Source organism: Plecotus auritus (genome assembly GCF_963455305.1).
Source record: "Plecotus auritus genome assembly, chromosome: 11".
Taxonomy (NCBI): domain Eukaryota; kingdom Metazoa; phylum Chordata; class Mammalia; order Chiroptera; family Vespertilionidae; genus Plecotus; species Plecotus auritus.
Window position 1 is genome coordinate 1,456,056 of NC_137777.1, and position 15,161 is coordinate 1,471,216.

The 15,161-nt window shown below is 65.6% G+C and overlaps 1 protein-coding gene across 1 annotated transcript in view; it reads left to right on the forward strand.

The window, feature by feature from the left end:
- The window catches only part of LOC308236630 (maestro heat-like repeat family member 5), a gene marked incomplete at its 5' end in the record, with an annotated part of 37,662 nt that extends 22,698 nt beyond the window's left edge, over window positions 1–14,964 (forward strand). Inside the window, 13 exons of the mRNA XM_080646484.1 lie at window positions 1,379–1,528; window positions 2,365–2,519; window positions 6,406–6,565; window positions 7,016–7,197; window positions 9,502–9,639; window positions 9,995–10,109; window positions 10,859–11,002; window positions 11,360–11,536; window positions 12,034–12,189; window positions 12,512–12,634; window positions 13,082–13,184; window positions 13,419–13,493; window positions 13,767–14,964. Of these exons, the coding sequence (XP_080502610.1) occupies window positions 1,379–1,528; window positions 2,365–2,519; window positions 6,406–6,565; window positions 7,016–7,197; window positions 9,502–9,639; window positions 9,995–10,109; window positions 10,859–11,002; window positions 11,360–11,536; window positions 12,034–12,189; window positions 12,512–12,634; window positions 13,082–13,184; window positions 13,419–13,493; window positions 13,767–13,864 (1,776 nt within the window). The 3' untranslated portion in view covers window positions 13,865–14,964. The remainder of the gene's footprint in view (window positions 1–1,378; window positions 1,529–2,364; window positions 2,520–6,405; window positions 6,566–7,015; window positions 7,198–9,501; window positions 9,640–9,994; window positions 10,110–10,858; window positions 11,003–11,359; window positions 11,537–12,033; window positions 12,190–12,511; window positions 12,635–13,081; window positions 13,185–13,418; window positions 13,494–13,766) is intronic.
- Window positions 14,965–15,161: the final 197 nt, after the last annotated feature.

Sequence of the window (15,161 nt, forward strand, 5' to 3'; positions counted from 1 at the left end):
CACTGGCCACCAGCTCAGCGGGGCCCGTGGGGAAGGGGCCCAGAGCATCCAGGCCCTCAGGTGGCCTGAGTTACCAGGACCGGGAAGGGGCGGTCTGCCCCGCTCTGCACTGCCCCTGAGCAGAGTGGGTGTTCGGCTCTGGCTCTCCCTTGGACAAATGACAGTGACAGGCAGGAGCACAGAGGGAGCGGATGGGAGGGTCTGCTAATCCCGGGATGGCAGGTCGTTTGGAGAACAGGCCTTGGTTCTAGTCCCAAGTTCTGATTCCCCAGATGGTCTGGACACACTACACCTTCATCACTACCACCACCTTCATCACCATCACCCCATCCTCATTACCATCATCACCATTATCATCATCACCATCACCACCACCTTCATCACCATCACCCCCATCCTCATTACCATCATCACCATTATCATCACCACCACCTTCATCACCATCACCCCATCCTCATTACCATCATCACCATTATCATCATCACCATCACCACCACCTTCATCACCATCACCTCCATCCTCATTACCATCATCACCATTATCATCACCACCTTCATCACCCTCACCCCCATCCTCATTACCATCATCACCATTATCATCATCACCATCACCACCACCTTCATCACCATCACCCCCATCCTCATTACCATCATCACCATTATCATCACCACCTTCATCACCATCACCACCACCTTCATCACCATCACCACCATCCTCATTACCATTATCACCATCTCCACCATCATCACCATTATCACCACCACCATCATCATTATCACCACCACCACCATCATCATCACCATCATCCTCATCACCACCATCATCACCATCACCACCCTGTCATCTCCACCATCACTGATGCCCCCACCACTAACCCTCCATCACTGTCACCCCCTCACATCCTCATGCTCTGGGTGTTTACCTTCCTGAGCCAGCAGGACTCGAGGATTCTGAGTATCTAACCACCATTCCGAGTTGAATTTCTTCCCAAACATTCTACAGACTAGAACTTTAACCAAAATTCGACATTTTGGAAAACAATTTAATCTTCTAACAAACGTTCTAACCAGATTTGTAATCGCCTAATATTCCTTTTTAAAAGTTAGTAGAAACTACAAATATTTCACTGAAATGATTTTCACATTCTAACAACTCATCACCTAACATTCTCACAAAGATCACACTAACATTTTAGAATAATAAGATTCTAGTAAATATTCTGACATCCGTTATGGACCCAGAGGAGTGGGCTCAGGAGTGTGGAGATGCTCCGAGACCTGAAGTGCCTGAGCATGGGAGAAGGGGTACGAGCCCAGGTGGGACGTGGGCGCCGGGGCAGGTGCCCCGCAGTGACGCTGCCTCACTCCTGCTGCCACAGGAGGTCATGAAGCATCTCACCCTGGCGGAGCTGACCGACCTCATCTGGACGGCCGTCGAAGGCCTGGGCTCCACCAGCCCCTTCCGCGTGCAGGCAGCCGCCAGCATGCTGCTCACTGCCGTCCAGGAGCACGGGGCCAAGCTGGAGACTGTGAGGGCCGGGGAGACGCGGGGGGGCAGAGGGGTGGCCAGCACTCACACCCAAGGGCTGGGGCCTCTGGGCCAAGGCATGGCCCCAAGCTTGAGCCTGATGGGGGAGACACAGACCCCACCCTGATAGGCTCTGAGGAGGGCGGGAAAGAGGGGATGGCCCAGGCAGGCGTGCTGGGCACAGTGGTGTGCGCGGGGCAAGCAGCAGACAAGCGCTGAGTGCGCGGTAGGTGGGGCTGGGGAAGAGGAGGCACAGCCAGGATCCGCCAGTGTCTCGGCGACCCGGTGAGTGGCCCCGGGCAGATGAGCCAGGACAGCACGGGTCATGCAAAGGCGAGGGAGTGTGTCTGGCGGGCAGCGCCCCAGAAAGAGGTGACAAATGCCAGGTCCTGCAGACAAAGCCTTGGGCGGGTGACCCTGGGTCTGGGCGTGAACGGAAGAGGGAGGGACACCCAGCAGCAGAAGCGGGAGGGCATTGCAGGCACAGGGGGAACCGCCAGGCCACAGCAGCGCCATCAGGAGGTGACGAGGTGGGTGAGTCTGGCTCCTCCAAGGCCGGGGCAACCTTAGACGGAGTCAGAGGCCTCAACACCTGTGCGAGGTGTGGGGCTCCTCCCTCTCAGAGGGGACGCCCCCTCTGACCCGTGTCCCGGGCAGAGCCGTGCCTCCTCCCTCAGACCACCCTGGGCAGGCCTGTCTCCCCCTCAGGCTCAAGCTCAGGGCCGCTCAGGAGAGTTCCACGCTCACCAGGACAGGGCCTCCCGCCCCTGTAGGCTCCCCAGGACGGGCCTGCCCCCCCTCAGACCGGCCCTCTCCCCCACACTCCCTCCCGCACAGGTTGCCAACCTGGGCCAGGCCATCCACCTGCAGCTGAGCTCTGTCCGCATCCCCCAAGCCAAGGACGATGCTCTGCAGGCCATCACCCTGCTGGCCCGGAACCACACCCCCGAGCTGGTGGCCACCTTCCTGGACTTCTCCATGACCCTGGACAGGTGCCCGGCCCCCTTCCCTCACGAGCCCCGGCCCCACCCTCCAGCCTCCCCTCTGCCCTCTTGCCCACCCCCTCCCAGGCCAGGGAGAGTCCACTGACCTGCTCCTGGACCATGCACCTCCTGGGGCGGGCCCCGGGGAGGCCCTGCTCGCCTTTCATTCTATCCGAGCTCCACCTAAAACCCCCTGCCCGGCCTCGACCGCCCGTCAGTGTGGAGAGAGGGGTCCTGACCATCCCCCAGCCACACCAGAGCCTCCTTCCTTCTGCTCCAAGGACCCCCTTCCTCCTACCTGCCCGCCAGCGTCCTCTTCCTCCCTCCCATCTCAGCTCTGACTCCCACCCACCACGCTCCCGCCGCAGGGCCTCGAGGTGTAATTCCTGGTCACAGACACCCTCTCGCTCCCTCCCCGGCCTGGGTCTGGCCCACACTGGCGCTTGTGGCCACATCCTCATCCAGTCCCTTGGCTGGCCTTGGCGGGTCACTCCTCGCTGGTGACACTCACTGCTGCCAGGTTCTTCCAGGAGGGGGCCTGGTGGCGTCAGACCCGCCAGGTTCCTCACGCGGGAAGTTGTCCGCGGGGAGGACGCTGGTCTGGATACAAAACCCTGGGTTGGCGCCTTCCTTTACTCCGTGTCTGTCCGTCGTGCTGCTCAATGGCAGCCCCGCTTTGTCTTGGAAAAGTCTGGTGACAATGGCTGGTTTGCCCTTTATTGCCGATGTCCCCCTTTATCTGGGAAATGTGATGGTTACACGAAGACACGTCTCCGAGGGGGTGATTAGTTCTCCCAGGTCATGTAGGTTAAGTATTTCCGTTGTTGTTGCTTCTGGAAAGTTCTCTTGGTTATCGCTTTAAACATCCGTTTGTTCCGTCGCTGGTTTGCGTCTTCGGAGAGTCCAGCGATTCAAAGCTGCTCTCTCCTCGCCTGTCTTCCCTCCCCAGCACTTTCCCGCTGGTCCCCCTGACTTCCTCCTCACATTCACTTTCCCTCTCTTGATTAGGCGTCCTCGAACTACGGCCCGCGGGCCACATGCGGCCCGCCGAGGGTGCCGCTGCCTGTCCTGCTTAGCAGCCGACGCCTCCCGGGCCCGCAGTGCGCATAGGAATTTGTTCATAGTTGTTTTTTTTAAACTATAGTCCGGCCCTCCCACGGTCTGAGGGACAGTGAACTGGCCCCCTGTTTAAAAAGTTTGAGGACCCCTGCTGATTGTTTTTAGTGCTCTTCCTCCAGCCCCTTAGTACGTTTTCACTTGAGTCTTATCACTCTTGGGCCCTTGTCTTGTTTTTAAATATGTTTTTATTGATTTTAGGGAGAGAGGAAGGGGGAGGGATAGAGAGAGAAAAACATCGATCGGCTGCCTCCTGCACGCCCCCCAACTGGGGATCGAGCACGCAGCCTCCTGGGTCCTAGGTCAAAGCTCAACCATTAACCGCACCCCCCCCCCCCCCGCCAACCCCCCGGCTGGGCAATCAGGCATCTTTTAAAGGTGCAAGGCTGGGTTTTATGTCCTGAGATAGTTTTGTGGTTCCCTCCGTCTCTCTCCTGAACTCAGTCAGCTCTCCTTCCCTGTCTTTCTAGAGCCGTGGTCCTCAACCTTCCTGATGCCGCGGCCCTTTAATACAGCTCCTCATGTGGTGGGGACCCCCAACCATAAAATCATTTTCGTTGCTACTTCATAACTGTAATTTTGCTACTGTTATGAATCGTCATGTAAATATCCGTGTTTTCCGATGGTCTTAGGCGACCCACAGGTTGAGAACCGCTGCTGTAGAGCCTAAGACCATCGAAAAACACACATAATTACATTACGATTCATAACAGTAGCAAAATTACAGTTATGAAGTAGCAACGAAAATAATTTTATGGTTGGGGTCACCACCACATGAGGAGCTGTGTTAAAGGGTCGCGGCGTCAGGAAGGTTGAGGACCACTGGCCTAGAGGCTTGTGTGCCTTTGGCACTCACAGGCCGAGTGGATGCCCCGTCTTTAAGCGCTCGCTGGAGCGCGTTCACCTGCCTCGGCGCCATCTGATGCTGGTCCTGCACCTGGTGCTTTCCGGGGAGCGTGCCCTCCCTCCCTGTAGATTTGTCTTCTGGCTCCTGTGCAGTCAGATGGGTGTTAACTCGCCTCCCGCCCACGGGGAACACGCGGAGCCGCTGCTGGGACTTGGCGCTCACTGGCGCCCTCTTCTGTCGGAGCAGACCCCGGCCAGCTCAGGCGGCTTCTTGGTTTGGCGGCAGGTGAAGGGGCCCGTGACCGCCAGCGTTCGGGGTTCTCTTCTCTCTCTCAGGCCTTCAATGTTTCCCTTTGGTGTCTGAAGCCTCCCGACGGCCCCCTCACCATCCGGCCCCCCCACCATCGGCCCCCCTCACCATAGGCCCCCTCACCATTGGGCCCCCCTCACCATCGGGCCCCCCTCACCATCCGGCCCCCTCACCATCCGGCCCCCCCCACCATCGGGCCCCCTCACCATCGGGCCCCCCTCACCATCGGGCCCCCTCACCATCCGGCCCCCTCACCATCCGGCCCCCCTCACCACGGGCCCCCTCACCATCCGGCCCCCCTCACCATAGGGCCCCCCTCACCATCAGCCCCCTCACCATCGGCCCCCCTCACCATCAGCAGCGCCAGGTGCACCCTCCCCACCCCCATGCTCACAAACCCTTATTTCCCGCCATGTCAGAGCTGGGTCACTCCCACACTGTCAGGGACATTTCCTGGATCTGCCCAGCACACCCAGGCTGACTGAGTGACGGGCACCCACGGGGAGCAGAATAGAAAGCTGGACCCGGGCACCCGGCTCCTCACTCAAACCCCTGGTGGCCGGTGTTGCCCCCAAAGAGAGGAAGTGGCCGGCCCAAGGTCACGGCCGGCTCGGGGCCTCCACGCCAAAGGCCCCACCTGTCCAGCGGGGCAGTGACCACGCGAGGGACCCTCCCAGAGTCCCCTGAGCTGTTGTGCCCACCGAGCCCAGGGTCGGAGGGGACAGGGTGCCTCCCAGGGCTCAGGGGTGGCCTTCCTGGGGTTTGTGCTAAATCTGGGGGTAGGCGCTCACTCAGCCCGCCCACTGTGGCCCGCCCACCCCTCACCCACCACTCCAGAGTCCCTCCTGCCCTCCAGCCCCTCCCACTCAGGCCCCAAGACCACCTCGCCCAGAAAACAGGGCCGTCCGGGTCGCCTACATCTCGGGAGCCCCAACGCCCCCTGACTCCCCCAGATCTCACAGCACCATGACCTTGGACCTGGCGGAAAGGTCATAGGACCATCGGGCCTGGCCCCCAGACCAGCTTCCCGGTTCCCAGGAGAGCGCTGATCAGAGCACATCCTTCCTCTCTTGTCCTCTGTTTCCCCATCTGCGGAATGGGCCCGGGACACTGCAAAGCTCCGCCAGCCAGTCTCGGCCCCGCACTTGACTCGGGTTGGGCCCGGGGCAGCTGGACCCCAGCAAACCCAGGCCTAGGAGGAAGAAGCCAGGCAGGCTTCCAGGCGGAGGCGACTGCTGGCGAGTCCTAACGGCAGTGGCAGTAGGCCAGTGAGGAGGCGTGCTCCACGCACAAGGAATGATAGCATCTGTGGAGGCCCAGAGGCAGGAGAGGAGGGAGGACAGGCAGGGGCTGGAGGTCAGAGGGCAGGGGTCACAGGGTGGTGGCTCTGAGTGCCAGCTGGACGTGCCCTGCCAGGACGTGGGAGCCATGGAAGGTGACAGAGTCAGAGTCTGCAGCTGGGGTGACAGGGCTGGAGGAGGGGCCCTGAAGGTGGGGAGACCCAAGGGCAGGGGCCCGGGGCATCTCCCATGTCCCCCCCGGCCACGCCTCTCCAGGCACCTGAGGCCTCGGCCACGGCACGCACCGGCTGGCTGAGCCCTCACGGTGCCTCTCTGCCCACAGCCACGCCTTCCAGCTGTGGAGGGCCCTGGGGGCCGAGCAGCGTGGGAGCCGCCTGGTGCTGGCCACCCTGCTGGCCTGGCTGCAGGAGAGGCCCCTGCTCGGCAGGCCCAGCCACAGCGGCCTCCAGCCTGCGGACAAGGCCCACCTGCGCTTGCTGGCTGTGAGTCTGCCCCCCACCCCACCCCCAGGCCTCCACCCACTGCTACGGGGCTGAGGCGACATCCTGTGGCCATTCAGGGAAATATCAGTGGCGCCCTCGGTGTGCCAGGCCCGGGGACGGGCACCCAGCCCAGCCCTGCCCAGCTGGCCTGGAGAAGGGGTCGGCGTGTGGTCAGCAGGTGGCCCTCCCTGCATCCCAGCACGTCTGCGTCCCTGCCCTGCCCTTGCTATCACTGCTCAGTGTCCCCTGAGAACATTCTGGACCGAATGCCCGTCCCCCCCCCCAAGTGCAGGAGGCAGCAGGGGAGTGGGCAGAGCCAGGCCATGGGAGGGCACCTCCGGGGCTCGGCCCCGTGAGCCGGGAGGGGCGGCGGGGTGGCCACGGGTGTGATGGACGGTCGGTCGGCAGGCCTGGCCCGGGCTCCAGTGAGCGCCCGCTGCCGCCCGACAGGCCACCAACACGCTCCACAGCCTGCAGCTGGCGCAGGAGTTCAGGAAGACGGTGCGGGAGGCCTACCCGCAGCTGCTCCTGGCCCTCCTCACGCAGGTGCACTACGTCCTCGAGCCGCACCTGCCCTGGGGGCCGCCGCCGCGCCCGGGCGCCCGGGAGGCCGCCGCGTCCAGCCCCCTGAGGTAAGGGACCGCGGGGCCTGCCCGGAAGATGCTGGGGCCGCCCCCTAGGGCTGCAGGGCAGCTTACAGCCACGGGCACTCATCCGCTCGAGTGCCCCACACGGCTGCTCCCAATGAAACCGGGGGGAGCTCCTCCCTGCCTGGCCCCGCCCTGGGGCCTCCGTCCCCGTCCCTCGCCCTGGGCATCTCCCCGTGTCTGCCTCCATCCCCTCTTCCTGATGGACTGGGCCATCCTAATGACCACATCCCCCCTCGCGCCCGTCTGCAAAGCCCCCGTTTCTGAGTGAGGCCGCCCTCCCGGGGCCTGGGGTCAGGCTTTGGCATCATTTGGGGGGGGGCGCAATTCAACCCTCCGAACCTGCCTGTGGCCGGCACAGCCGTGAGCGTGGGGCGCACCGGAGGCAGGCGCGTGTCCCCTGACTTGTCACCCGAGGGTGCTCCCCAGCAGGGGCGCCCGGCTGGCGCACGGGCCGGCACGGGCCGTATTTGCCACGTCTCCCCCGAGTGCGGTCCTTGCAGGGATTCTCTAAGATGAACGTGTCCCCATTTTACACGCGAGGAAACGGAGGCTCAGAGGGGGTCAGAGGCTTCCCCCGAGCCCCACTGAACGCCAGGCGTCCTGAGCCGGAGCCCGCAGCCCGGCAGAGGCCTCCTGGGTCCCCTCTCCCGGGTCACGGGGCGGCACAGCTTTGCCTCCGGCCCTGCCGGCAGCGTGGACGGCCGTGGGGAGGGCGGCCGGAGCGGCGGGGCCCGTCTTCCTCGGCACAGGCGGGGCCCGGAGAAACCCCATCAGCACGTCTTTGAACCGCGGGCCGCGCTCCCATTTGTTTGCGTTACGATGCGCTCCCCGCCGTTTGTCACTTTAACGGCTCTCCCCGAGGCGGCACCAGGAAAACACCGCTGCTTCGCGCTCTGCTTCTGAATCGAACGCGTCAAGTTCCTTTTTTAGTCAGATCGCCGCGCAAAACGCATGAATCTTCCCTAATAAGCTAATAAACGTCCTCCTTCTGGAAGGCGGGGAGGGGGCGGGCGGAGGAGGCTGCCTACACAGCCGGTGCCTCCGCTGCCCCCACCCCTGGGGCCAGCAGAGCCGAGCAGGAGCCCCGGGAATGCCCAAATCAGACCATGCCTCATCCCGGGAGCCCTGCTGGCCGCGGGGACAGGGATCGCGAAACCAGAAGCTTCCAAGCGAGAGCTCACACCAGAGGTCCCCCTCTGCGGAAGCCGCCCCGCTCCCTGGCTGAGACCAGTGGCGTGGCTCGGACAAGAGGCCAAGCGGCTGGCATTGGGGGTGGTGCCACCGGGGACCCCAGGTTTCGGCCTCTGGCACTTGGTTTTGCAAATCTGCTCAGAATGTGCCTGGCAGGAGTGACTGGCTGGTCCAGGGGCGCACTCACACACCCAGGCGGGTGGGACAGGCACCAGTGGCCTGGGCGGGGACAGGCACAGAACGGGCACCCTGCTTCTTGGGGGCCGGCATCTTGGGGCCCTGCACCGCACCTGCACCCTCCTGAGGGCCCATGGCCATGGCCTCACAGGGCACGCTCGGAGCCAGGGGGCTGGGTCGACGCCACTTCTGCCACCCCTGGCCAGGCCGTGTGACCAGGATGGCTGTCGCCAGCTGGACTACTTGCTCCTTTGTAGGGGGCGTGGCCGTACGGGGTCCCCCAAGCTCGTGCAGGAGTGACACGGGGTCGCTGGCCGGCACTCAGTCACTGTGCGTCACGCTGGCATTCTCTCTGCCCCACGCGGGCACATGTCCGTGGAGCCTGGCTTCCCGCGGGCAGAGGGGGTCGGGAGCTGCAGGTGGACCCTTCTCTGGGCTTCCCTGATGCCACGCAGCCCTGGGCTCTCCTCCCCCTCCCTCCTGTGCCCTCTCTGGACCCTTAGCCACACATTTAGTTATTTTTAAATATATTTTTTATTGATTTCAGAGAGGAAAGGAGAGGGAGAGGGAGAGGGAGATGGAAACATCAATGAGAATCATGGATGGGCTGCCTCCTGCACTCCCCACACTGGGGATCGAGCCCGCAACCCGGGCATGTGCCCTGACCGGGAATTGAACCCTGACCTCCTGGGTCATAGGTCGATGCTCAACCACTGAGCCACGCCGGCCGGCCTCTCAGCCCCACATTTAAAGGGCACCGTCCCTCGAGGCTCAGCTGGAACCCCTCCAACCTGTGACTCAGAAAACGGACCGTTTCTGTTAACAAGGGCGGGAAGAAGCTGGGAGGCCAGGCACCCTGCCCAGGGACAGGCCTGGCCCCTGACACCCCTGCCCGCCCCCCCCCCCCCCCCCGCCCAGCATGTCGCTGGAGGCCCTGAAGAGCTTGCTGTTCACCACGGGGCACTGCCAGGACTTCGCCCGCCTGGAGCTGCAGGACGCCTGGGAACTCTTCACCACCCTGGACACCTACCCGCAGGGCGTGGGCCTCCTGGCCAGGTGGGGGCGGGGCCTGTGAGAACAGCCCGCGGCTCCCGCAGGTGCACACACAGCCCTCGGGCATGGGAGACGCACACCCTCTGTGCCCTGTGAACCCAGAGGTGCAGGCGTCTCCCCCGAGACCCCACCCCAGCCCGAGGCCCTTAAGGGGATAGTGCTGTGCCTGCTCCTCCCTCTCCCCGATGCCCAGCCCAGGCGTGGCACCCAGTGGCTGCAGAGGGACCGGAAGCCCACTCTGAGATGGTGCCCACCCACGCTCAGTGGCACCTCCAGCCGCCGGGCCCAGGCTGGGTGAGGGGTGGCGGGAAGGTGGGCATGGGGCTTTCCCATGACCCAGGCCCTGCCCCCACCCCAGGGCCATGGTGCAGAGCCCCTGCAGGCAGATCAAGGCCGTGGCCAGCCAGCTGCTGCCCAGCCTGCAGAGCCAGGAGGAGCGGGTGAGGAAGGTGGCCATCCTCATCCTCAATGAGGTAGGTGGGCGGGCAGGGGGACCTCAGCCAGGCCGGAACCCCGCCTCCAGCTGCCTCGGCGCCCCGTCAGGACCCACACCAGGACCTCACCCCAATGAGGGGCAGACCCACCCAGACAGACCCCTCACACCCTCCTTCCCACTCTGGGCTCCTGGCTGGGTGCCCCCTCCCAGGCCCCCTGCAGGGCTGAGGTCGCTGCGTGTAGGTCGGGGACCCCTAGCCGGGAATTCTGCCTGTCCTCCCTCCGGGACCCAGTTCCCCCCCGCGACTGTGACGCTGGGAGGTGGTAGCTAGGAGCAGACAGGCCCGGGGTGGCCAGCATTGCGCTGTGAGCTGGGGCCAGTGCGGAGTGGGGCGTGTCATTTCTATAAGGACATTGGGAGGGCGAACCCCAGATCCGAACCTGGTACCGCCCCCCGCCCCACCCCGCGGGCAGGAACGCCCGGGTCACCCTCCGAGGGGCTCTGTCCCCGGGCCCCAGGAGCCAGGCGGTGGTGAGGGATGTTGGCCCAGCCTTGCTGGTGAGGTCTCGGGCAAAGCCCTTTTCCCCTCTGAGCCTCAGTTTCTCCAGCCGCACACGGAAGGGTGGAACCCGCCTGGAGGCCAGTTTCAAATACTTGTTAACCAGGATACCCAGAGGGTGCTGGCCAACCGCCACCCCAAAACCCCTACCGACCCCTCGTCCTAGAGCCCACCCCTGGAGGGGCAAGGGGGCCAGGCCCTAGCTGCCTGCCCTTGGGGGCCCCCAGTTCCTCTACAGCCCCGCCCTGCTGGAGGTGCTCCCGGAACGGGACGCCCTGATGGTGCTGGCCCAGAGCATCAGGGACCCCAGCCCCGCCATCCGGGTGCTGAGCCTGCAGGGCCTGGGGAACATCCTCTTTCACCCCGAGAAGGTAAGGGCTGGGGGCGCGGGGGCACCAGGTGTAGGCGAGGCCCTGGGGGCTAGAATCCCAGCTCCGTCCCTTTCCGGGGTAGTTCGGGATCATGGCTTCCGCCTCCGGCCCTCCGCTCCCTCGTCTGTAGAACGGGCTGGGGTGGCCTCTTGGCAGGGTTGTGGGAGCCTGAGACCCCCATCTTTGCCTTCTCCACCCCCTGAGGGATGCAGGGCAGTGCAGGCGCCCAGATGGGTCGGGGTTGGGGTCTGGGGAGGGACATCGCAAGGAGAACCGAGTTTGTTCTGGGTCCGACCCGCAGGGCAGGGGTGGGGGCACAGACAGTCAGTCGGCACCCCCGCCCCCCGCCCCCCGCAGGGAAGCCTGCTGCGCGGCCAGCTGCCGCTCTTCCTCAAGGGCTTCTTCCGGAACAGCGAGCCGGTGGTGGTGCGGGTCATGGGCACCGTGGCCGACGCGCTGCACCGCCTGGGGGCGCACGGCGCGGGCGCCCACAGCCTCACGCTCGCCCTCAACGCCCGCTCCTTCTTTGACGACGTGAGTGTGCGGGGCGGGACACCCCCACGCACGCTCCTCTTGCCCCCCCCCCCATTCCTGGAGCGCAGGGAGACGGGAGTTCCCGGTGGCCACCAGGGGGCGCCGGGCCCTTCTCCACGCGCTGAGCCAGAGGCAGGGGTCAGCCTCCAACCCCTCCGCGACCCCCCTTCCTCGGAAGGTCGCCCCGTCCGAGGACAGTTTTCCCTTCCCTGGGGAATTAGCAGATGCGCCCGCCCCCATATGCACGCGTGGCACTTGGGTGTCAGGATGTGGCCGAGTGACAGCCATGACCACGTGCCTGGGGCTGGCCCGGAGCGCCCAGGGGCCCCGTCTGAGGCGGGGGCTCTGCCCTGCCCTGGGAGCCCCGAGCCAGCCGGGGTGACGGCGTCCTGCTGAGGAGCGGAGCCCCATGCCACAATGGGGAGGGGAAGCCCCAAGTTGGGTGTTGGCGGGGCCCCAGGCAGGTTTGGCCGTGACGCTGCGCCGCTGGCCTGCAGGAGCGGGACGCGGTCCGGGCGGCGGCCATGGCGCTGTTCGGGGACCTGGTGGCAGCGATGGCGGGCAGGGAGCCCAGCAGCCTGCGGACCCAGGTGCACCAGGGCCTCGTGCCGCTGCTCCTGCACCTGCGGGACTGCTGTCCCGCCGTCGCCACGGTCAGTGCCTGTGGGTGGGCCTTTGCCCTGCGGGGCTGGGGACCCAGCGGGGCGGGGTCTGCAGAGCGGCGGGTTCGCTGGGGGCAGCAGGGTGGCTCCTGCCTCGGTTTCCCCAGGGGCCCGGCTGGGTGCGGCTGGGAGGAGGGGGTGCGGCTGGGAGGAAGGGGTGCGGATCGGAGGAGGGGGGCACCCCGGCTGGCCGTGGGAAGAAGCCGGGAGCCCAGGAGGGACAGCGCACCCTGCGGTTCCCTCAGACCCCGCCTCAGCCCGGCCCTCTGGCCAGACCCCGGTGGCGGCTGAGCACTCCCTGCCATCCCCGCAGCGGGCCAGGTTCGCCTTCTACCGCTGCGCGGCGCTGCTGCGCTGGAGGCTGCCGCACACCCTCTTCTGCGTGCTGGCCTGGGAGCGTGGCCTCAGCGCGCGCCACTTCCTCTGGTCCTGCCTGGTGAGGGCGGGGCGGGGCCTGGGGGCCTGGGGCGGGGCCTGGGGCGGGGCCTGGGGGCCTGGGGTGGGGCCTGGGGGCCTGGGGCGGGGGCCTGGGGCCTGGGCGGGGCCTGGGGGCCTGGGCGGGGCCTGGGGGCCTGGGGCGGGGCTTGGGGGCCTGGGACGGGGCCTGGGGCCTGGGGCGGGGCGAGGTGGGGCCTGGGGCGGGGCCTGGGGGCTCTGGGCAGGGGTTGAGGGGCCAGCGGAGAGTCCGGGTGGAGATTGGGAGCCTGGGGCGGGGCCGGGGCGGGAATGAGGGGGACGGCGCGGGGCCGGGGGCGGAACGAGGTTGAGGGGCTGGGGTGGGGATTGGGGGTCTGGGGCGGGGCCGGGGCGGGGCGGGGCGAGGGTAGGGAGGCGGGGCAGAGAGCTGGTCCCCGCCAGTGACAGGCTCGCTGTCCTGGGCCAGATGACCCAGAGCCAGGAGGAGTTCAGCATCCACCTGTCACAGGCCCTCAGCTACCTGCACAGCTGCAGCCACCGCATGCGGACCTGGGCAGCGCTCTTCCTAGGTGCCCGCGGCGCCCGCGCTTGGGGACCCGCAGGCCTGCCCCGCCTGAGCACCCTGGCCCTCCCACCCAGCACTGGCCACACCACTGCCCCTGGACGCCAGGGCCCACTAGCAGGAAAGGGGGGTGGGGCCTTGGAAGGGCAGGAGTGGGTCTGAGCCCCCCACGGGAGACAGGGAGCCCCGCCCACCTGGGAGCCCTTCCCGGGCCAGCATGCCCTCCTCTGCCCGCGCACAGGTTACACCACCTGCTACCACACCCGGGCCGTGTCCCAGGTGGCGAGCGACGCGGACCTGAAGCTGCTGCTGTGCAGTAAGCAGCCCCCGGCCGCCACCTGGGCCTCGTTCACTGGGATGGGCCCCCCGGGGGGCGTGGCCTCGCCCACTCCACCCTAGGCTCCCAATGGGCGACCATGGGGCCAGAAGTGGGTGGGGTTGGGAACGGAAGCCCCGCAGGCCTGGAAGGCGGAGGAGGTGGGGCCTGGGCCCATCCTGCCACCCACACCCGCACCCCACCCAGGGAGCAGGGGCCCCCTCCCCCTGCACAGGGCTGGGGTCACCTCTGACTGGGCCCTCCTCTCCCGAGCTTTTGAAAATCTCAAAAAGGAGCGGGAGCCGGGCATCCGGGGATTCGCCACCAGCCAGTGCCGCTTCCTCCGAGAGTTAGCAGCCAGACGGCAGTGACCTCGGCCACCTCCCTCCCCGCCGCCCCCCCATGCCACCACTGGTCAGCCCCGCCCGTCAGCACAGAGTGGTAGCATACATTTTTTCATTTGAAAGAAAGATCTAGATTCAACAAAGACGCGTCACGCCTGTCAGCTCCCTGCCCACCCTCCCTGGCCCCCAGGGGACCCAAGCCAGCCCAGGAGACGCTGACGGGGCCAGGGGACAGGGCCAGGGGCCAGGCCAGGCCTGGGGTGTGGGCAGGGCAGACCGGGTCCTCCAGAGACAAACTGAAGTCTGTGTGGGGCCCTACAAAGGCAGCCCCTCCCCGCCTGAACCCACACCGCGGCCGCCAGGGGCCCTGAGCTCCAGCCACACAGTCTTCAGAGGGTCTCCAGCTTGGACCCTGTAGTCACCAAGGAGGGGGTGGCGATGAAGAAGCGGTCCCTGGGCCGATGTCCCCCTCTACCCTCACCCCCATCCTGAGATGAGGGTGCCAGGCAGACTGGCCCCCGAGAGGCAGCAGAGCAGGTGGGGCCTGGCCCCCCACCCAGAGGCTGAGTCCAGAGGGGGTCCCTTCCTGGCAGGGCCCCTGACTCCCTGGAGACCCACCTGACCTCTGGGCCTGCGTTTCCCACTCTGCCCCTCCACACCCTCGCTCAGGCCACACCTTCCACCCGGAGCACCTCCACCCTCAGCTACCGTGGCCCTCCACACCCCCATCCTCAGAAGCCCAGCCTACGTGTCCCCTGTCCCCCGCCCCTCCTCAGCTTCTCCTGTGGTGGGGCGCCCCCACCATGTCCTAGACAAACTCCTCGCCTGCCACCCCACCCCCATCGACGGGGAGGCACTCGGGGCAGGGGTGTGGCCACACGGGGCTGGCCCAGAGGAGACCCCCAACTTGGATGGTGGGTTAAATACAGTGGCTTCATCCCAGGACTAGTCTGTAACCATCCATCTGCACTTCTGTATCCCTTCCCCTTCCCTTTCCCCACGCGCAGGAGCCTGGTCAGTAACATTCTAGTAGTGCCTGTGGCTCCGGCGGGGCTGGGTCACCGGATGACGCGTAGTAAGTTACGGATGCCTGGTCCCCGGGGCGCACAACTGGGACTAACACCACATTGTACGTCAACTGTCACTGAAAAATAAAAATGACACTTAAACGGAAAATACACAGCAACCTTCCCGGATCCACGCATTTACGGTGTCCTCCGACGTGTTCGGGGACCGGAGAGAACCCTTCCGCCATCGCATTGTCCGTCAGTCTCCACATGGAGCCCCGAAGAGGGCCGGGCGGCGGCTCTGACGTTTCACCCGC